This window comes from Spermophilus citellus, assembly GCF_964194105.1.
Source record: "Spermophilus citellus genome assembly, chromosome: 3".
NCBI lineage: Eukaryota > Metazoa > Chordata > Mammalia > Rodentia > Sciuridae > Spermophilus > Spermophilus citellus.
The window spans coordinates 31,908,744-31,931,144 of NC_138184.1; the positions used below are offsets into that span (position 1 = coordinate 31,908,744).

The 22,401-nt window shown below is 37.8% G+C and overlaps 1 protein-coding gene across 4 annotated transcripts in view; it reads left to right on the top strand.

Moving 5' to 3' along the window:
- Positions 1-22,401, top strand: part of GADL1 (glutamate decarboxylase like 1) — a 174,108-nt gene that overhangs the window by 45,843 nt on the left and 105,864 nt on the right. For 3 of the 4 annotated variants that reach the window (XM_081284072.1, XM_081284071.1, XM_081284070.1), the window contains 5 exons: positions 5,163-5,242; positions 5,365-5,419; positions 10,379-10,495; positions 15,973-16,037; positions 16,310-16,391. In XM_081284072.1, the coding sequence (XP_081140198.1) occupies positions 5,163-5,242; positions 5,365-5,419; positions 10,379-10,495; positions 15,973-16,037; positions 16,310-16,391 (399 nt within the window). The remainder of the gene's footprint in view (positions 1-5,162; positions 5,243-5,364; positions 5,420-10,378; positions 10,496-15,972; positions 16,038-16,309; positions 16,392-22,401) is intronic. The other variant, XM_081284073.1, reaches the window with a different exon arrangement.

A 22,401-nucleotide genomic window follows, 5' to 3' on the forward strand; every position in this document is an offset into this window, starting at 1 on the left:
TCAGCTATGTTTTCTACTCACATTTTCTTGTAAAATTGCTTTAATTGTCTAATATAATGGGTTCTTATTTTCATTTTCAAGGTGAAAGGAAGATATTTGGTAACAACATTGCACACACACGCACGCACACACACACACACATAAACACACATACAATTTTATGTTGCCACAGTCTCCTCTCTCTAATCTTACACTTCACTGAATTCCAAGGTCAGATTGTAGATACATGCATTGGATTTGAGCTGGACTGGCTGGATTCAGTAACCATCCCCGTCACTTCCCATTTGAGTGACATTGGATAAGTCGATTAACTCCTCTGTGCCTCAGTTTCCTAATTTGTAAAAATGAGTGTATCAATCCTCATACCTAATAAATTATGCCAAAACCTAGTAGCTTAGAACTAAAAACTATATATTATCACCTGTAAGTGATATCACTGTAAGGCTCAGGATAGCTAGGCAGTTCTGCTGTCCTTGGCTGGACAGTGCCTTATATGTCCAGGGACTGGCGGGCTAATTGCTGATGTAGGAGTGGCCCAGCCTGGACATCTGCAGTGGCTCTCCTCCACCCCTTGTGTCTATCAGCCTCTGGCACGTAGTCTTGGTATGTTCTCATGGCAGCCATGTAGGTGATCAACAATATGGTAACATACTGGGCTTCTTGAGTCCTAGCCTCAGAACTGGCACATTGTCACCTATGCCTTATTGTCATGACAAAGTAAGTCTCATCTCTGAACCCAGATCCATGGGAAATAGACCATACCTTTAAGGAAACATGCTGCAGTCACCTGAAAGATATAGGTAGCAGTGAACAGCTAGGCCCATAAGGCTGCCTAGCAACTACATAATAGTCACTGATGAGTGAGTAGTTGCAAAGACTAAATGAATCTGGGACATCATGGATATCAAAAATATTAGCTACTATTAATAGGAGGAGAACAAGCCATCTATAAGAGGTGGATAGAAATGGATGGTACAGCTTAAGTACAGTCTTATCTAGAAGATTCTTATTTTCTCCTTTTTCTATTTCTGTGTGATTCCAGTGGATTCCTTTGTCCTTCTGACACTGCTTCCTCCCCAGGTCCCTGGAAGGAAGTTTAGCTTCTTCACCTTCTGTGAGAATACTAGGTCTCTTATCAACAACTTGAGGTGGGCAAAATCTGAAATCTCTATATATATAATTTCCATCTGGGATTTTCTAAATCTTTTAATTTATTCTAAGAATGAAAGTTACTTGATTATTGCAAAACAACAAATTGTGTCCAAAGTGACCCAAAGTGCAAGGAAGTCCAGCCACTCCCATGTTTTCCTCCCGTCCTGTCTAACCATCACTGTTTGCATCAGCACTAAGGTGCAGAGCAGGAGTTGAGTGGTAGGAGGCACCTGAGAGGAGTCCCCTGGGAAATGTCATCTGTTCAGATCCTTGACCCAGCCACCCACAACCCTTCTTCATACCATGTTCTTTCTGTAGCAAGAGAAGAATAATAATGGGGACAACTGGGGAACATACCTGGTTATTTGGGATTACTGCAGAAGAGGGCTTCCCTCTCCGGGTTCCAGCCTGGATATTTCAGTCTGAGAAAACTTAGTGGATCAGAAAAGCACCGACCTTTCAATGTTTGGATCGCCAGTTCCAAGCCTGGGAAAACTGATGAAATGGGGCCTGGATGTCTGTTCAGTACTTTTATTTTTGCCCTTTTTTATTTTGTTTTAAAATTTGCTAGCATTTCCTTTGTGGCATAATTGCCCTGGAAAGAGAGAAGAAATCATTTTGAAAGCCTAGACTAAACATCACACCTGGGAAAGACCTGTAACACAAGTGTGATTAGGGAATGGAGAGTTGCAAGAAATGGAATTCTTATGTCATTGTGAAACCAGAACTCAGGGATTCAGTGAGGTTGTTCGGCTTTTGTTTTTGTTTTGTTTTGTTTTTCCCAAGAGGCAAAATGTATGCCATGGATAACAAGCCGGTAGAAGTTGGCGCCAGAAAATCCAAGAGCAGGATGTGAATTCCCCAGAAAAATTCCAACCCTGTGAGCCTTCTGTGGCCCTGAATATATATTTTCACTCCCTCCCTCCAGACTCCACTTTGTAGCTCATGCCTTCCCTGATCTGCCTGAAGAGACTGGGGCATCGCATTTGCATTACTTTAATTTATAATTTAATAACCACCTTTACTCTTATTATAACAATTCAATCTATTCTCTTGTTAAAAAAAATTAAACAATGTTGTTTTTACCAAACAGTCTTCAATCCTATGGAAGATTTTTGCTAGATCTTTGTTTTTTCTTTGTTTGTTTGTTTGTTTTAGGTGTGTGGTCCATGGCCCAGAGGTTGTGTTCCTCTACTGTCTTATTAGGTGTCCCCCGCCCCTCAGTTTTCATGCTTCCCCAGGTGACTCTATCTCTGTCTTGCACCATTTTTGCATTGTTCAGGTTTGAATTTGGATCCAGCTATTGGTAGAGATCTGCAAGATCTAACAGAGTCCCCCCTGTGCTATCAATATATCCAAAATTAGCCTCCCAGGTGCTAAATGGCAAAGAGAAAGGAAATTCTGGAGAAAAGTAATTGAAGTCATAAATTTATGACTTGATTAGTTCTTTGATATGAATTCCTTAGGCATGCTGAAATATTAGATTTGCAAAGTTCCTGAGTAATTCAAATCATTTTAGGAATCCACATAAAGTAGTGATCACTGACCGCCATTGAAAGGTGAAAGTACAGAGAAACTCACCTCCCATGCCAGTGACCAATGGGACCAGTTTGTCTTTGTCAGGGTCCTTGCTGGAGGGGGCAATTGAGATGTTGGGGGTGTGTGGCTAAGGGTTATCCCTCCTTACACTCTGTACCCTGGTGCCTCACTGAGTTGGGCTGGGATGTTGCCTCCAGTCTTCTCGACAGCACACAGGGGTACCTTGGGCTCTCCTGATAAGCATAAGGCTAAGTCCATCCACCTGGATTCTTAATTCTGTCTCTTTAGGAATTGAACCTGCAGTGTGTTTTTGAAGAGATCCCCTGGATTCTATTTCATTTCATTCTTCCTTAACATGTAACATGTATCAACTCCACTCTCCCTAACAGCTAATGTGAATATCAAAATAGTCAAGCCCTGGAAGGAGTCCACATGTCCAGGGCACAGTGCATGTTGAGGAGAGAGCAGCAGTTCATTGAGAAATCCAAGGTCATAGGGGAAAAAGAAAGAAATCCTTGCAGGAACCAGAAAGTAAAACTTCAGCTCAATGCTGTCTTTCATGTAGGCACTTTCTGTTTTATCTTGATAGAAATGAGCACCCGCTGAGATTTTTGTGCCTTCTGTAGATTTATGAAACCTACAGGGAGGTCGAGTCTCAGAATGACTGCCTTCTCTTTTGCCAGTGATGGGAACAGCCGCCGTTTGTTTCTAAATGCAGTGGTTACTTCTGAATTCCAGCCTTCCAGGGTTTTCCTTGCCTTGAAACTACTCAGCATGTCAGAAGCATCCCCCTCTCTCTTTCTGTTCCCCTTCCAGGGTTCTTGCCTTCTTGGATGTTTTCAGATGTTTAGACTTCAGTTTTACAGACTTTTTATCTGTCCCTATCCATTTGAGATTGACTTTGGGCTGTACTTTGCCCCGAGGTACTTAAAGACAGCTCCACTGAAGCTATTCTTAGTCTGATTACAGATATTTTATTCAGCACATCTATTGGTTGGAGATATTTTGCTAATTCTCGGGAGTAAAGCACTGTGATTTGCCCTATAGTCAGATGTCGGTGGAGGTAGGCTAGCGTTTATCATTATGAAATCAATAGCTGTTTTGTTGCCATAGCTCAGATCTCTGGTGAGAAATAATTCACCTTAGCTCTGTCACCTTAGCTCTGGCAGGCCTGTTACCTCCAACCAGCATAGGCTGATGTATCAAGTGGAAAATTAATTACATTTTCATGTACATTATTTCTCTTCAATATGCATATGTTCTTGTAACAACCTGAAATAAATACATCCTGCAGGCATTTTGGATGTGTCCTATTTGATATTTGGAAATTAATTATTTAGGATGGTTTCATTTTTTTTTTCCTGATGGTGTTACCTCTGCATTTTATTTTTACAGAGTTAAAAAAAGAGCTCCCAATAAAACTCTCTTGACAAAAGAAGGAAAAAAATTACCACATTTGAGGGAATTCATCAAGTTAAGTGTGAAGGCATGACTACTCTTTTAATGTATTCATACCTACAAATTAAATTACTAAGGTTTTTTTTTTGGTACAATAATGTCCTTTAGCACCTTCATTTTTCTGGCATGAAAAAGAATTAATTGACCACCTGTCCTCACTAATATATAAAGAACGACATCTCCAACTTTCGAATACTAATTATTTTATAGACGGCATGTGGTGGTAGGGGGAAGGCCAAACAATCTAAAGAATATTCCACTATTTGCTAAAAAGAAATGGACCAGACCTCATTCCAGAAGCATCTATAAGCCTCCTTCATGCCACAGCTGTGTAAAGTAGAATTTCTACAAATTAATATTAGTTTTATTCTTAGGACTTTAGCCTCATTCCTATATGATTTAATTTCTGCCTTACATTCAATATTAAATAAGACTGGTCATGTGTCTGATCAGCATTTATAACCCATTGTTTTCTCTTGGAAATAATTAAATTCTTCTTTAGCCTGTGATTGCAATCTTTGATACACATTCTAACTCTCTCCTTAGAGGATTTTGAGTCAGCAACAGACTAGATTCTAAGTTTCCATTAATAGTGAGCCTTAGAGCATCAAGAGAAACTTTTCTCCACGTTATAGAGAATAATAACCATCAGTGTCCAAGTTTGTTCCATTTGTTTGGCTTTGTGTCCATCCTTTTTGTATTTTGACCCATTTCATTCTCTAATAAACTGATGGAAAGCACGTTATCGATACAATCCCTTTATAGATTAGCAAACTGAGGTTCAGAGTGTGTGCATTATTTGTTCATAAATCCTGGTTCCTCTGACCCCAAAGTCAATGTTCTCAGCCATTACACTAAGGAATGGAATTAAATTACTGTTATCTTTTTCTTTTATGCAACAATGTTCCAAATATTTTGCTCAACTATGAAGACATGCTTATTTAAATAATAACTAATACATTTTTCGTGCTATGCATTCATCTCTCTCCCCCCTCTCTTGCCCTTTAATTCAGTGTCATTACTCCATGAAGAAAGCAGCCTCCTTTCTTGGGATTGGTACCCAGAATGTATGCTTTGTGGAAACAGATGGAAGGTAATGGGGACAGGATCTGGAAGCCTGGTGGGTGGAAGGGGAAATTTATACTGTTTCCAAAGCAGTACCATTGCCTGTTAACTACTAAACATAACTGAAAGTCTTAAATCTGTGTCCCTTAGAGGTAAAATGATACCTGAAGAACTGGAGAAGCAAATCTGGCAAGCCAGAGAAGAGGTGAGAGGGGGAGAGAGAGATCACACATGAGAGCGAGCACAAGTGCATATGTGTGCATCTGGGAGAGAGAGAGAGAGAGAGAGAGAGAGAGAGAGAGAGAGAGAGAGAAGAGAGAGAAACAGGGAGAGAATGAAAACAGCCAAACCCATTTATATGTGTGGGAGAGAGAGAGAAGAGAGCATGTTGGAGTTAAAATAAGGAAGCTCATTTACAGATATTCTATTTCCAGGTGCGTGGCTCTCCATGGTCTGTGGTGTTTTGGTTTTTTTGTTGTTGTTGTTGTTTGTTTGTTTTTTGTTTTGATATCTCATTCCCAGGCAGCCAGAGCCTATTAAAACACTGACATCACCATATTCAGATTTCTTGGCAAGAATAAGCCCTAAAGATGAACGTAGCCTCTCCAACAGAGCCTTGGCATGCACTCTGCTATCTATGTAGCTCCTCCCTCCCAGAAATCTGTAGGACAAACAGATGTCTTTGTGCTGCATTCAAAATGATTGTTGACTTCTTTATCCATCCCTCCTCCCAGTTGCTTCCAACCCAAAGCCCATCCATTAGTGCCCCTTCATACTGGGTCTGGGTCTAGCCTTACAGTGGCAGAATATCCTGTCTTCCCCACCTGCTAGAATATATTCCAGCTGAAATGCCGGTTGTTAGAGAAGGCAGGGCATGACTCTGGTTACCTGCTTTTTGAAGAGGAAGCTGATTATTTTTGGTACTAACCATTTGCTCTTTGGACCAAAAACCTGCTGGATTTGGTGCACCTACCTCACTGACTCCGCCCACTTCTTCCCTTGCTAATAGAGCTTCAGATAATTTTCTAGTAACTTTCCAACAGGTAGCAAATGGTCAGGCCCAAGAAAATTAAAAATCCCATCTTTGAGCTGGGATGTGAGGTATACCTATCACAGGAGTTCACACTCTAAGAATGATGGGTAATTTTTTAAAAGTTTTAATACTGTATTTTTGTTCTTGTACTCTTTGGGTTTTTTTTTAATTTTCATAAAAATCAGCTTGTCCTGGGGCATGATAGATTACTGTATTTTGTTCAAACTCTATATTTTAAAAATTCTGCAGTTCTTGTGGCTGTATTGCCTTCAGGTGTATATCCTTAAATCTGTATCCACTTATTTATTTGTTTGTTTGTTTTTCTTGCCATTCTAAGGACAAGTAGATTTGATAACTCTCTGGTGGTTCAGATTAGCATATATGCCTTTGACTTTTGTGTAAAATTCTGCAAAATACTGGCTGTGAACCACAGATACTGCTTTTGAGTCTTATTCTACAAAAGTTCCATCTTATTCTACAAAAGTTCTCATTAAAAAGAATGTTCATGATGTCCTGGATGTTAGATGGTGGGGGATGCTGCTGATGCTTCTTTCCTGTTTCACATTTTTTTTCTTCCTTCTTCCTTCCCCTCTTTCCTTCTCCTCCTCCTCCATCACCTGCCCTACCCCGGGGCTCTTTTCTTTCTTTCTTGAATTTTAAACTTTTGATTACAATTTCAAACCTACACAGAAACAATATTAGGAGCCTTCCTATGCCCACAATGTCTCTCCAGCAATCCTCAGCTCCTGCTCTCCTGTGCCTCATCCACACCCCATGTCCTCTCACCACTGCTACACGAGTCTAAAGCATGCCCTGACATTATCTCCTTTGACCTATAAATCATGGAGAATATCTGTAAGGTATATGTACTCTTTAAAAAAAAACATGATTATATTTAAAAGCTAAAATTTCTTAATGTTATCAAATATTCAGCTTATATTAAAAATTTCCCCATTGCCTTTTTAAAAATAATTGGCTTGTGTACATTGGGATTCAAACAAGGTCCACACAAATCTTTTCTGATCCATAGCTTGGTCCTCCTCCTTGTTTGTTGCCTACAATTGATTTGTTGAAGAAGCCAGGTCCTTTGTCTGGTAGAATGTTCCACATTATGGATTTTGTGGATTACATCAAGAATTGAGATGCTAAGGATCTCCCCACCACTGTGTCTGTAGTGTATAATTTAGATCTTGAGACCCAGTGAGATTCAAATTGGATTTAAAAAACAAAACAAAACAACAACAACAACAAAAAAAGCAGGAAGGTTTCCTTTTGACTTTCTGTCTGGAGATATCTCATGTGCCTTTTTGTGCTAACACTAAAGTAGGGTCTAGTATTGTTATAAAGTTTGCAGTCAGTCCCTCACCTCATGGATTTTGCTACCATTGGTGGTCATTGTCCAGACCCATCATTTCATCAACTGATGTTCTAATTCAGTTTCTCATTCCTTCCTTATTATTGACAACACACTTCTAAAGAAAAATGTTTCCTCATCCCTGTTTGATTTCCCTAAGGAAGCAGTTTACACATGCAAGGCAGGATTAATAATTTATTCTTTCCCCCTTATTGACCAATTTTCAAAATACTGAGTTAATTTTCTATAAACATGGTCTCCCAAATTTTTGGTATCACTAATTATTCATATTTCTTTTCTTCTTTTCCTTTCCTTTCCTCTCCCTCCCTCTCCTCCCCCCCCCCACCTTCTCTTTTTATGTTTGGTGTTGCTGACAGTTGAACCCAGGGCCCAGCATGTGCTAGGCGAGTGCTCTACCACTGAGCTATACCACCAGCAACAATTCATATTTCTAGCAGAGTGAATTTTATTTCACCGCAGTCACTATTATTTAGTTGCTCCAATTTTTGTTTTGACAATGATATATACGAAGCCAATGTAATTCTAAAGTTGAGAGCTTAATAAAAGAAGTCTTTAAAAAAGTAATAAAAAATTGCTTTAGGTACATTTAAAAGTAGGACAAGGGGCTAGAGCTGATATGTCTTCTTGATTTTCTTTCAAGTCAGCTGATAATTTAGCCTGGATTTACTTCAAACAAACCTTGTACCCATTCGAAGATGATAATATATGATGAGTAGTTTATTTTCCTCAGTAGCTTAGACCTAGTTGTTTTGTTTCAAGCTTTTAACTCATACTGTTTCAGATGTAGGCAACAGTATTTCAGCTTTTTTTTTTTTTTTTGTGGGGGTGAATTCAAGTATCTGGTGGATCACAATCCATTAAAAACTCTTTTAAGCAGTAACCTTTACTTGATGCTATTACAAAGACAGTGAAAACCACAAGGCACCAGAGGTTCTAAAGTGATTATTGACAAGCCCAAACTAGTATGACCACCGAATATTTTGGAGGTATTTTGGTGTATGAGTACTTGAAATGACAAACTTTCTCAGGGAATATAGCCCATTGGCAGCATGCAATCTATACCCTTTCTACTGAATTTTCTTGTTAACAGTATGAGGTATGAGGAAGGAAAAAAAATATGGAAGGTTAAATCCAGATTGCAAAAGTTTAATTTCTGGACCTGATTTATAGGAACTTTTTTTTTAAAGGTGAGAAAAACTCATTAATAGGCTATGATGGTGTGCATAGGTATTTTCTCACAGCTGTCAGAATGTCATATAGTCTGTGGCAGGAAAGCCCAACCATTAAAGACACCTTAAACAGCTTTAGCAAATTACTTCTTTTGTTGCTTTTGATGATTGATGTACATCTGTTCTCATTTCATTTAGGTCACTGACATGATAAAGACTTAATCTGTTGTGTTTGAGAACAGGGAAGAATTTCCAAAGCCCATGGTTTCCCAGGGGCTCTCTCACCTTCTGGCCTGGCTGAGAGGTTTGGGGTAGACTCGATTCTGTGTGTCACAAATGTCTCCCCAAAATGGCAACTGGATTCATTATGTACCATCACTTTGATTCCTGTGCATCTCAATTTGGAGATGTGGGACCAAGTGTTCTTGCTCTGCCCCACTTTCTGTTGAGAAATAACATCTTTCTGTCAAAGGTCAGTTAAATTGGAATGAGTTTGTTTCAAACACAACCACTCTTGGCATCAAAGGATAAAAAAAGAATGTTGCAATAATAATGCACTTCATGATAAAGCTGAGGGGAAAATATACCTTCATGCTAAATGGAAGAAGAATGACTTTCATAGGTGGTGAAGTGACAGGAGTCACTTATTCCTCAGGTGTTCTAGAATCCTAGGATTCTAGTCGCTTGTCACCAACTCACATTGGTCTGTAAGTTTTCCCTCCAGGATGCTTCCACAGTAAGCAGCTCATCTCTGCTGCCACACTGGGATTCAGCTATATGGAAACAACCTGTTGTATTCTTCCTCTGCCTGGTTGACATAAAGTCCCTTAAGGGGTCAGGGTGCCTGGCTAGCATGACTACTGTTACCATTCATCTCTACATGTGCCCCCACACTCTCCCTTTTCTCCCCCATCTTCCAATGGTTCAGATACTCATCTGTTTTCTCTGCAAGATGCAGCAATCAAGTGTTCTGTTTTCCAGTACCTTCCAGTGAATTTCTCTACTGTAACACCCATGTGGAGAAGGCCTCCCCACAAGGTTGCCTGATTCTCTGTATTCAAATTTTGCTGGGTTTTGTACCTGAACACATTCTTTGTTTTGCAACTGCACTAAATTTACAAGGAGACAACCAGAAAGGCCTGTATGGTTTACCCCCTGGGGGTTTGTCTGCCAATCATGTTCCTTCTTGTTTTGGAGAAGGGTGACAATGTCACCATGGAGGCCCAACTTATTTCCCTAGGAAGGAATTGGGACACACATACAGATTGTCAGTTTGCCTTTGCCACAGAGGCAGTTTATGCTCTGTCTGAGCCATGCTTAGAGCACAGAATACTACAGAGGGAGAATGAAAGCAATAATAGCGAGACTGTATATTGACCTTGCACAAAAGACTACTGCCCTCTTAGCATTTTTCCAACCTGTTAATTACAAAAGTCCATATAGTGTAGAAGTTTAAAAACACCCATTGAATTAACAATCACCTTCAAAACGCCAATATCGATGTCTGGATGCATAACGCTTTGTGTTTCCAACAAAACTTTGGTGGTGACGGTAACAGTTCTTTCTGTGTATGGATCCTTCTCACAGGGGACAATGCCGTTTCTTGTCTGTGCCACCTCTGGCACAACTGTGCTGGGTGCCTTCGACCCTCTGGATGAAATAGCTGACATCTGTGAGAGGCATGGTCTCTGGCTTCACGTGGATGTAAGTTCACCTGCGTACACACACACACCTGTCAAACTTTCTTGTCATTCTGTAGCTTCTTGCAGGTTCTCAGAACCTAGATGCAAAGCCCCAACTACTTTTAGTTGTGCTTCTAATTTGGGGAAATTAGTATGTCATTTCTGTGAGGAATGAGTTTATTTCAAAATTCCAAGACTTCATGGACACTTGTATTAATTTTCTGGATTCCACTTTACTTTTCCCTGTCCTTAGTGGTATCTTTTTGCCTTTCTGAATTATGAAGTAGCATAATGTCAAGGATACATTTTGGACTATGGTATCAAGAAATTTTTTTGGGGGGGTGGGATTATAATCTGCCTCTTCATTGTGATCTCAGGCCTCCTGATTGCAGTTTCTTCCTTTGTAAAGGGAGATGGCTGATGTGGTCTGTAGAGTATCCTCTTGCTCTGAAATTTTATGATTTCAATCAGCCAGAAAATGTAAAAACTACATTACATAATTGCATGCAATAATTAAAGCCAGTTTTATATGTATCTCTCGTAGATAATTATTTAAGAAGGATTGAGATGACTTACATACTTCATAATTTTCTTACTTAAAAGATGGGCTTTTTTCCTAATTAATTTTGTGAGTCCTGAGGTTATTCATAATAAAGTTTCCCTAAAATTAAAGATAATTTTTAAATCCACTTATTCAGAGTTAAAAAGTTGAATTCAACTAGTTGTGAATATTCAGTTTGAGATTTTTGGTCCCCTTATTTTACTCTTTCTTTCTTATTTTGATTATTTAGTGAAACCAGAACTTAACTAGTTTTATTCTATCCATGAAAAGAGGTGTTTAACCATGCTGATGAGACTTTAGGGAACTTTCCTCTGGTAGGTGTGTGGTTCAGATACTCCTTATCAGGAAAAAAAAAAAAAAAATATATATATATATATATATATATATATATATATATATATATATATATTTACTTGTTGAACAGAAGGTGACTATTTTCCTTCATAAAATTTTAGAGTTCAGATGATTTTTATGCTTTCAAAATTAAATGTAGATGATATGATGTGGAGGGAATTCTTCAGAAGTTCAAGATTTTCATTAAGCGTGTGACAATATTTGGTGAAAGCAGAAGCACTATGAAGCTTACGAGAGGCACAGACATGATTAGCATGCCAGTAGGACTACTCCAGGTAGATTATTTGCAACTTCTTTAAATGAGATTTTTTTGTATCTGTATTTTTTGTATGAGTATTTGTATCTGTTCATATTCCAAGTTACATCTTATTGATTTTTATAGACTTAGAAGCATAATAATACATTATGTCATGAAAGATAATATGAAGTGAGTCCTTTTGTAACTGTGGAAATAAGGAGAAACAATTTAATACATCAGCAATTGTACTTAAATATTCTACTCTCATAAAAGAAGCATCAAATATGGATTATATAGTTTATGTAAAACAGAGTAACTACAACAGTTGTTAAATTGGGAATGATATTAAGAGATTTATGGGGCTTAGAGAAAATTGTGATTTATACATATGAATGAAAAGCTCCCTGGGTTTTTGAAAAATTAAAGGTTGAACTTTTGAAGTAAACATTTTTTTAAGGAAACACATAAGCCAAATTAAATTATTCTGTTTGCACATAGTAGGCATCTGGCAAATGCCCATAATATTGGACTGAGTTTGACCACACTCTTTCTGACATATTAAAGAAATTAATAAGCTCTAAAATTGAGATAGTCTTTGCCCATTCTTTGCTATTTCAGGGATTCAATCTGTTGAAAACATTTCACTACAGCAATAGGTAGCATATCTTGAAGAAATTTCACATAACACAGGAAGTTCATTAATTTTGAAGATAGAATATTAACAAAATTGCCATAATTGCTTTGACCTACTAGAAATCGGCTAAAGAGTATTTTAAAGAGTTTTTCAAATATTAAAACTGGTATTTATTTATTTCTCTTTAAAATGCCATTATTATTACTTATTAGTCTGAGTTTTCCATAAAACTGATTTGCCCTTGCCATATATATATATATATATATGAGTATTTGTTCATATTCCAACTTACATCTTATTGATTTTTATAGACTTAGAAGCATAACAATACATTATGTCATGAAAGATAATATGAAGTGAGTCCTTTTGTAACTGTGGAAATAAGGAGAAACAATTTAATACATCAGCAATTGTACTTAAATATTCTACTCTCATATATATATACCATACTTTATTAATTCTAACTTGCACTTTTAAAAAAGTGTTTTTACATCTTTGATATTGGTATTTTGAAAATGTCTTTTTTTCCCCTCTCAGTGGTATACAAATGATAGTGAATATTTGATATCTTAAGTTCGATTAATTATAATGCATTTTTAGACAACAGAATAAGAAAAGCCTTAGTCTTGTGAGGATCTTTTCCCTTCAGGACCATCGTTCCCCCGTGAGAGGGGATGGAATTCAAGTCTCCAACTAGAAGGAGGCAGGGCTGCCCTGCTCTCCTTTGAGGCAGAGTCTGGTGGCTTCTTTGGGGACTCAAGTGCCCAGCAATGCTTTTTGCTGTCTCCCCTCTATTCATTACAAGTCCTAGGGAGACTGTAACATTGTTTTTAAAAGCATGGACTTTAGAGGCTATAGAATCTAGATGCCACTCCTGCTTCCACCTCTCTTTTAAGGTTGGTTTTCCTATTAATTTATTAACTAGTTACAAGGAGAAAAACATGCAAATTAACATATTGTGATGTCTGGCATATAGTGTTAGCTCCATAAATGGCAATTCCCCATAGAGATGCAAAAATCAAGCTCTTTCATCACTTACGTGGTTGGTTGCTGTACTTGAAACTCTAGTGTTAGAGATTGAGAAAGAGAAGCAAATAGAAGTAGGATATGGACATCAGGAGTTTTATCTGTTTCTCCTTTTTTAGCTCATTGTTGTTGTTATTGTTTGTTTATTTGTTTTTGTGAAATGCATAATTTACTTTAGAGTCCACTCTTGGTGTTGTACATGCTATGGATTTTGACAAATGTATAACAACATGTATCCCCCATTATAGTATCATACATTTTCACTGCCCTAAAAATACTCTGTGCTCTACCTGTTCAACCCTTCCTTTCCCAATCCCTAACAGCCATTAATCTATATATGGTCTCCACAGTTTGTCTTGTTTCAAAAAGTTATAGAAACTCATCTCTCTGTATCCACAAGGAATTGGTTCCAGGAATCTAGCAGATAAAAAAAAAAAAAAATTTAATTGTGCCTATATTGAAGATGCACAGATTTTTCTTCTTGTCATGATTCCCTTTATATTTCAGTGCAACAATTACTTATATTTATATTTTTAGGTATTACAAGTTACCTAGAAATCATTTTAAACTATTTGGGAAGGCTACCTAGGTTATATGCCATTTTATAAAAGGTGCTTCAGCATCTATGGATTTTGGGTGTCTGCTGGGCTCCTGTTAGCTCCTTTGAGGAGTGAATTTGTGACTGAGCTCTTCCTAACCCTGCCAGTGACTCGATAAACCAGTGAACTAATAATGCCTGTAAAATGTGCTAGTATTTAGGGTGTGTAATGGAAGTAAGAGAACCTAATCCATAAGTCATCTTAATGTCTGTGGGGGGTCAAGATCTCAAAATTCAGACCTGGGGACCTTCAGTTAGTAAGCTAGGATGCTGAAGGCAGTAGCTGCTGTGGCCCATCTTAGTCATCCATGGTCTGTTGTGAGTCCCAGGAGGACTGGGGAGACAGTATAACAGTATGGCAAGAAGGACACTTAGCTGGCAGCCCCAAGACATGGTTTCTTTACAAGGAGTCTGTGGGACTCACACATACATCACCCTCAAGATACATCGAGTACAGAAGCCTTTGGGCACCTCATGGTGTTGTTCAAGACATTAGTTCATGAAATCAGAGCTAGAACTAGGTTGAGACCAGAGATGGTTCAATGACTCAAATTTAAGCACTTTAAATTCATTTTTAGAGCCATGCAAGAGTCCAGATTTGAGACCAAGTTCATTTTTAAATTGTGTAATTAAGTGACTCACTCACCTCAACCCACTTCCAGCCCTTAAGGGGAGAGTTGCCTTTTAAGTGGGAGTCAAGGCCACAGAGTGCCCTCTGCTATGCTTTATCTTCATTGGTTACCAATGGGTCCAGCTTTGGTAATAAAGTGAGAATCATAGAAGTGTCTCATTTCCTTTATCTTTCACATTTATATTGAATACAATCCTGTCATTTCTTTCTATATGATATTGTTATCCACCTATCTTATTTAATTCTATAGTTGAAGTAGGACACCTTTTCTATATCCTTGGCACCTCTTGAACTCACCTCTTCCCTAAAGTATGTCCATCACCCTCAGTTCCCCATTTTAATACTCCCCAAGTTTTCCAATGGTCACCTTCACTAATAGAAAATTGGTTTTGGATCCTAGATCTGATTTTATCATCCAGGAGACCTTGGACAATTAGCTTCCCACCTCTGAGCTTCCATTGATCTGTAAATATTGAGGTTGATAATAACTCCACCCCCAGGGTGATATTGTAAGAATTAAATAAATGCAAGAGCATTCAGCCTAGCTCAAGCTATTTCCCCCAGATTCTTCCACAGCACTCATGCTTCCTTGTCCTATCTAGATTAAAATTTGGAAGACTGAACAATTTTCAAGGATCAAACTGACTTTTGTATTTCCTACCTTGATCCCTTCTTCCTACTTTCTTGACCTATTGATTGTGGGACTTCCTTTCATTTCCCTTTTCTCTGCTTCCTTCTCCTGTATGCAGAAAATTTGCCTCTTCAGTGAATAACTAACTTCCTTGAAAGTCCCAAGGTTTCCCTCCTCCACTCTCCCGCCTTTGATTTGCAAATGTATCTGAATGCCATTTGACTGAATAGTTCTTTCATTAAAGGGTAGGTTGCCACCTAATCATCCCCGTGAACCTTTCATCCACTGTGTCAATAAAGTGCTTCATTCATTGCTTAGAATTCCAGCCATTGGCCTATGACTCACCATACAGTGTGAATGTCAAAATGTCAGCTTTGTGAAGACATTGTCCCTTTTAGAGTCTAGGCTTCAAGTGGGCATGGACTATCTTTTTTAAATCTCTTTTTATCTGCACAAATTCAAGTGGTTAGTGTGCCCATGTATTTATGATGTGTGAATATACATTCTAAGAGTTAGTAAGGACCCATCTATTGTGATGAGGTTCTGGTTGCCTAAGTAGAGCCAGAAATTAAAATCCCCTGGGACTGGGATATAGCTCATTGGTAAAGCCCTTGCCTCACATGCATGGAGCCCTGGGTTCAATCCCAGTTCCAAAAAAAAGATTTTTTTAAAATTCCCTGGAGTACAAATTGCTTAACAGAACATCAAACCAAATACCAAGTAACACAGATTGAGATTGTCACTGAGGATTTTCTATATGACAACCCACTGGTAAACAAATAACATGGAAGTAACATTACCTTGGTTATATAAATATCTCAACAGGCTTCTTGGGGTGGCTCAGCTTTGATGTCAAGGAAGCACCGCAGGCTTCTACATGGTATCCACAGGTAAATGTCCTTTCCTCATTGTGACTGGCTTTTATCTGGGAAAAAAAGAATCTCTTTGGACTTTGCCCATTGAAGTGACATTTTGAAAACAGGAAAAAAATGAAATAATTGTTTTTCCTGAAACAAAACAAAATTTTCTTCTAAATTCCCCCAGATGACTCAGACAAGGAATCCTGTAGAGCAGTAACTTATGTGTGAGGACTGAATGTCCTTTTGCCTGTGGAAACTAATCAAGTGCCCTTCCTACTCTGTCCCTTTCTTTAACACAATAGGGCTGACTCGGTGGCCTGGAACCCGCACAAGATGCTGATGGCTGGAATCCAGTGTTGTGCTCTCCTTGTGAAAGACAAGTCTGTGAGTTTTCCTTTTATGGTCCTCTGGCATCCGAGGGGTTAAATTGTTGTGTTTGTAGAAGGCTTGCCATTTTAGCTTGCTCTTTAATGTCTTGGGCCAGGTGTACATGAAGGGTCTTTGGGAAATGTTGATGGCCTTGAAAGGAAAAAAATAAATAAATGGGCCCAGATAAAATATCTAGTGTTTCTTCTCAGGTAATTTTGGGGATTTTATTTAGGTATTATGTAATCTCATTAGTTACAGCAAAATGGTCTCTCTCACCCTCATTTGGATTATATTTTAAAACTCAGTTTTAAACACTGCCAATATTTTTTTTTCCCTCGTTGATTAAGTCTGGGTTTTAAGTTGTCTTGAAACTTCTGCTCACTGAGAAAGTGGAACAGATGTGTGTCATACATTAAATTGAATGTTTAATATGCTTAGCTAGGGCTTAACAGCCCATTCACTAGGAAGATGCTAGTTCAGGGCTGATCATGGAAGACTGATTTATTAGAGGATTGCTGGTCTCAAGTGACTGGTACTTAGCTTCTCTGAGAACACTGGGGACAGTTGGAAACTGATTACTGTGAGGCAATGGGAAAGGGTTCAGGTTCCCCTTGGCCCATGGTGTAAGCTTGGAGTTTTCCATGGGTTAAACAAGGATTCTTGTGGGAAGTGGCCCAGGCTGGGAAGTGCTACTTCATTCTTAGAAATGCCTCCTCAAGATCTGTGTTCTGCATGTGGGTGATCTTTCTCAGCCATCTGTTTATAATTTTTTTTTTCTTTGGGGGACTCCCTTTGCCAATGTTAAAGTCATTTTTTGTTTTTAAGCATTTTTTAAAAATTTCAAATAAAAAAACACTTAAAATATGAAACCTACTCTTGCATGTATTGATATTTAAGATTCTTTTTTTGTTAAATGTGATGTTTGTAAGTCAGTGCCCTATGTATTTTGACAGGACCAAACATAATGCCCATCAGAATCTAAGCAGAAATTCTCCATCTGTAGAAATAGACACTCTCAGGAATGTGAGTGTTCCTCTAAATCTTTTGTTAGGTCGGTTATAGCTGACTGTACTCAATATCATTTGCCTTTTTTAACTTAGGCTTTTAAATTGTGGGGTAACTTTATTTATAACTGAAAGGTTAGTTTAAGATTACCTTATCATTTGCCATCCAAAGAACATAATCAACTTGCATATAGGTATGTACTTAGGACATGATAGAAATAGGAGTAAAACCTTCCTTTTGGACTAGATATAAGAACTAAAATGCACCTAGCAACTTCTTGTGCCTGACATTTTACATTTGCCATCTTCCTATTCAGCCAACCTGAATTACAAACTTCTCTGTTGGTGTGATGCTCTCAAGGGTAAAAAATTTAGACCAAAAATTTTATATCTGTTCTTTTTAAGATTTTATGTACTTTTTAATGATATTTAAATGATTGAGCCAAGAATTAACTTATATGTATGTACAGAAGACAGTTGAAATTGTTCTGGATCATATAACTCCTTAACAGGGCTTAATATTTTTTAATATTTTTTAAATATTTATTTTTTAGTTGTAGTTGGACACAATACCTTTATTTTATTTGTTTGTATGTGGCGCTGAGGATCGAACCCAGGGCCTCACATGTGCTAGGCAAGTGCTCTACCACTGAGCCACAACTCTAGCCCTAAAATTTTATTTTTAAAAATAATTCATTCCTGGATCTCAGTGATAAAAATAAGACCTATGTCTACCCATGTGGCAGGAATTGGAGAGGTTAGGAAAGTTGTAGTCACTGTGTGAAGAATTGAGCACTTTTTAAAAAATGTCTAATTTTTTGATAAAAACATTATTTTCAATTTAAATGGAATAAAAAGTTCAACCATGAGATTTGAGATAGGGCAATCAATTTAAGTTTTGTGTTGGCAGCTTTTTGTCTCCTTTGAACCTGCTTTCTGCTTCTGCTGTTCTCTTTAATATTCATTAATTTGATCCTTCTATCAACACTGACTGATCTATGTGGGCCCAGCATTGTGAGGATTCCAGGCTTATAGCAGTGTGTAAAACACATGTATTTCCCAGAGTTGAAGCGATGATTATCTCACAGAGAAGACAGTGAACAAAATGGACATATTTATTCCTTTAATGGTTATTTTGTCTTTTTTTTTCTCCCATCATCCTTTATTTTCCATTTTTTATTTATGCATTATAGTTGCAGCTAATGATGGGATTTGTTGTTACATATTCATAAACGCAAACAATATCTAATTTGGCCAATATCCCTTCCCAGTATTTCTTCCCTCCTTCCCTCTCTTCCTCCAGTTGGTCCTTTTCTTCTACTGATCTCCCATTGATTTTCATGGGATTCCCCTGAATTTCTTTTCCTCTTTCCTCTCTAGCTTCCACACATGAGAGAGAACATATGACCCCTTACCTTCTGAGATTGACTTATTTCACTTAACATGATGGTCTCTAGTTCTATCCATCTTTGATTGTTCTTTTGATCAGTGCATTAAAGAATGGCAGACACCACTGATTGTAAAACCAACAGCCATTTCATCCCTTTTTTCTTCTTATCCATCCCCAGATACTCACCAAAGCAATCTTTCATCGCCAGGTGATGCAGAACTGGCTAATGCAATGGAGGAGAATGTGATGAGGGCTTTTTTTTTTCCCCTCTGGTAGGAGGTGATACACACAAAAAATGAGCATTCTTCCCCCTTCTTTCTAGCCCAGATGCAGTCATATCACAAATCTCTGACAGCAGTTAGATAATGGACCCTAAATTAAAACATAAACATGCACAGAATGGCAGAGAAGAAAAGGAAAAGTGTTGGTCTCATACCAACCTTGGAAGTGCCTACTTTCAGATTTTTTTTGTGACATACAATCATTAAAATTAAATGCTTCATTGCTGAAATCATCTCCATTGGGTAATCTATTGCTTACAGCCTAATGTACTCATATCTGGTACAGAGCTGGGTGTCATGCTTTGATCACATGTAGCATGGAGACTTGAGATGTTCAGGTGAAAGGAACAGTATGTGCAAATTCTCACAGAAGAGAAAGTCCTTTGTAAATTTTAGAAACTGAAATAAATTTACTGTGGCTAGACTAATGTGAAGATTCACATGGAATGAGACAAAAAAAAATAAGCAGTAAGCAGATCAGACAGAATCTTAGAAACCATTCAAATGATTTTAGACTTGATCTTCGGAAAATGGGAGAACTTTAAAACTAGAGAGTAATTGGAAATTTGCATTTAAGGCAATAATTTGGAGGCAAGGCTGGATGCAAGACTGAAAGAAATTTGGCAGAGTTGATGGCATGAAAGTTGAAAAAAAATGTTGTGAAATCCTAGATATATCTTAGGTATCAACTGGACACAGCCAAATTGCCAATTGTATATTGTAGATAAAGGAGAATGAGGGATCATGTTTGATTCCTTGAGTACTCGTATGGCAGCTGAGTGAATGGTCCTGTTTAGGAAGATGGAGAAGGAGAAGATTCAAGAGTGAAATATCTTTATTTTTACATTAAATTTGAGATTCCTAAGTGATATCCACTTGAGGCAGTTAGTTGACTGAGTCTAGGAAAAGAAGTATTTGATAGAAAAGTCAAATTAAGAAGTTATTGACAGAGGTGATCTCTGAGGTCATAGGAATGGATTGGATGCCTTGGGAAGAACTTTAGACTGAGATAAGAAGATGGGCTAGAACTTAATCCTGAAGAATTTCAGAGTCTAAAACTTGGATAGAAGAAGAAGATCACCTCATGAAGGCAGGTAGTAAGAAGGCCAGGGGAGAGTGATGCCAATTAAATTGAAAGAATAAATGGAGAGGAAATGTCATATCTTTTCCTCACTGATCACAAGACTTATGACTGACACTTCTATATAACCAAAGATAGATTACCAAGAAAAAAAGCATTAACAAATTTATTTAACCAAAATTTTGTGGGACATAGATGAGGACTCAAAAACCCAGGGAAAACAAAGTATTTTTATGGCTGAGGCATACACAATTGTGTGTGGAGAAGGGGTCTAATCTGGTGGTGATAAAATATGAAAGCTTAGCAAGGTTTGCTTGTCCGGGTTCTCCTTGGCCTCCAGAGATGGGGCAGGAACCCGTGGAATAAGGATCTTGTGAACTGCTCTCACAGGTGGTAGGTCAGAGAATTCTTTATCACCTATTCAGAGGAGGAAGGCAGGAGAAGGTCAGAGAGTGACCTCCAAGATGCCATATTTTGGGGTTTTGATCTAAACCCTGACAATGTCATGAGGGATGTGAGTGATTTTCATCCTCCATGTCACAACTTAAGTGCCACTTCTTCAAATGTTCTGGGACCAACCAAGGTACACTTACCTCTCCCATTTGATCTCTCTGAGACTATGTTCCCCTGCTTTGTGGTACTCATTACTATTTGTAATTATGATTTCTCATGTTTCCCTCCTGCTAGAATGTAAACTGCATGAGGAAAGTGACTAAAATCATTATAGTCACCTCAGTCCACCCAGTATCTAGGAAGTATTCACTGAAAAAGGAAAAAAAGAAAATAAAACTAAAAATCATGGGGAAATTTAATGATGGATTAAGTACATTAAAAATCCCCAAAATATCTGCTTCCATGTCAGCAGTAACTAGGAGTTTTCAGTTTTTTTCCCTACCCCAAATTATTCCTTTTGAGGGCTCTGAGATACAATGATTAAAATTTTAACTGATGAGATCTGTTGCTTGGTCCCAGACTGGGCTTGAGTGTGCCTTTGGCAGTAGTGGATGAATAGTGATTTTAATTTGGACTCATTTCTCCAGCTGATGGAAGGGGTAACTTGAGTTAAAAGAAAGCAAATTGCTTAGTGAGTGTACTGCTAAGGCAGAAATTAACTCCCTAATTTGTACCCCGAGAGCAGTGAGAGCTCTGACATTGCTCACAAAGCCCATCTTTTGATTGACTGTCTGGTCCTGTTTGTGTTTTTAATTTCCTGCATTGGAAAGGACTGGTTCAGAAACTAAGCATCTCTGATAATCTTGAAGTGGTACTACCACTAACCGTCTTTCATGGTAGAGATGAAGAGAAAATCAGGGATTTAAAAAAAAAAAATCTGTGATTCTAAATAAGTTGACTTCAGATGTAAATGCTGGATCTACACGGCTGTTTTGTATCAAAGACAGTTTTGATGCTTTGATCTAAAATAAAAGGCAATATATTCTAAGAATCAGTTTCATAGATAACAGCAAATCTCAATATCGGCTTTTTGATTTTTAGTGTTTATTAGAAGGACTTTTTAGTGTTAAAAAACTTGACGCAGGAGAACAGGAAATCTGCTAATCAGAAGGTTTTTGAGTGTAGATTGTTCCCCTCCATTTCTATCTACCGCCGTCATCTGATTTTAACTTACAAAGCCTTCCTGGTGAACTCAGCAGCCACAGTGAATTCAAATGAGATATTTCATTTTCTTTTTTAGAAAGATTATGTTGCACCTACCCTATGGATTTTTAAAAATCTTGTCCATTTTTTAAATTTTTATTGCACAAGTAATGCATATTAATCACAGATGAATCAGAAAATTCAGATAAAGAGAAAGATGAAGAAAAGGAGACACAAAACACTAATATCCAAAGATGCCTTTGATGTATTTCCCAAGACACACATTTCTCATGGAGATGTTTCCCTCCTGCTAGAAGCTTCACTTAAGTGTATACATAGGCACCATACCTAATCTACGAAATTTGGAGCACATTTTGCTTTTAACATGCATTTTCTAATTTAACAAAATTGTGAACATTGTTCTACATCAGCATGAATTCTATAGAATTTCAAATAGCTGCATGGTGCTCTGTCATTTTAATATACTATAATTAACTTGGCTAATGCTTATTACTGACCAATTAGATGGTTTTGTTTTTGGCTATTACGAAGTTGGTTGCCATCATTGAGGCTAAATCTTTGTGCAGATTCTTTAATCTCCCACTAGGACAAATCCCCAGAAGTAGAAGAACCACAATTAGCTTTCAAGGTGCTTTTTTATACGTGTACCATA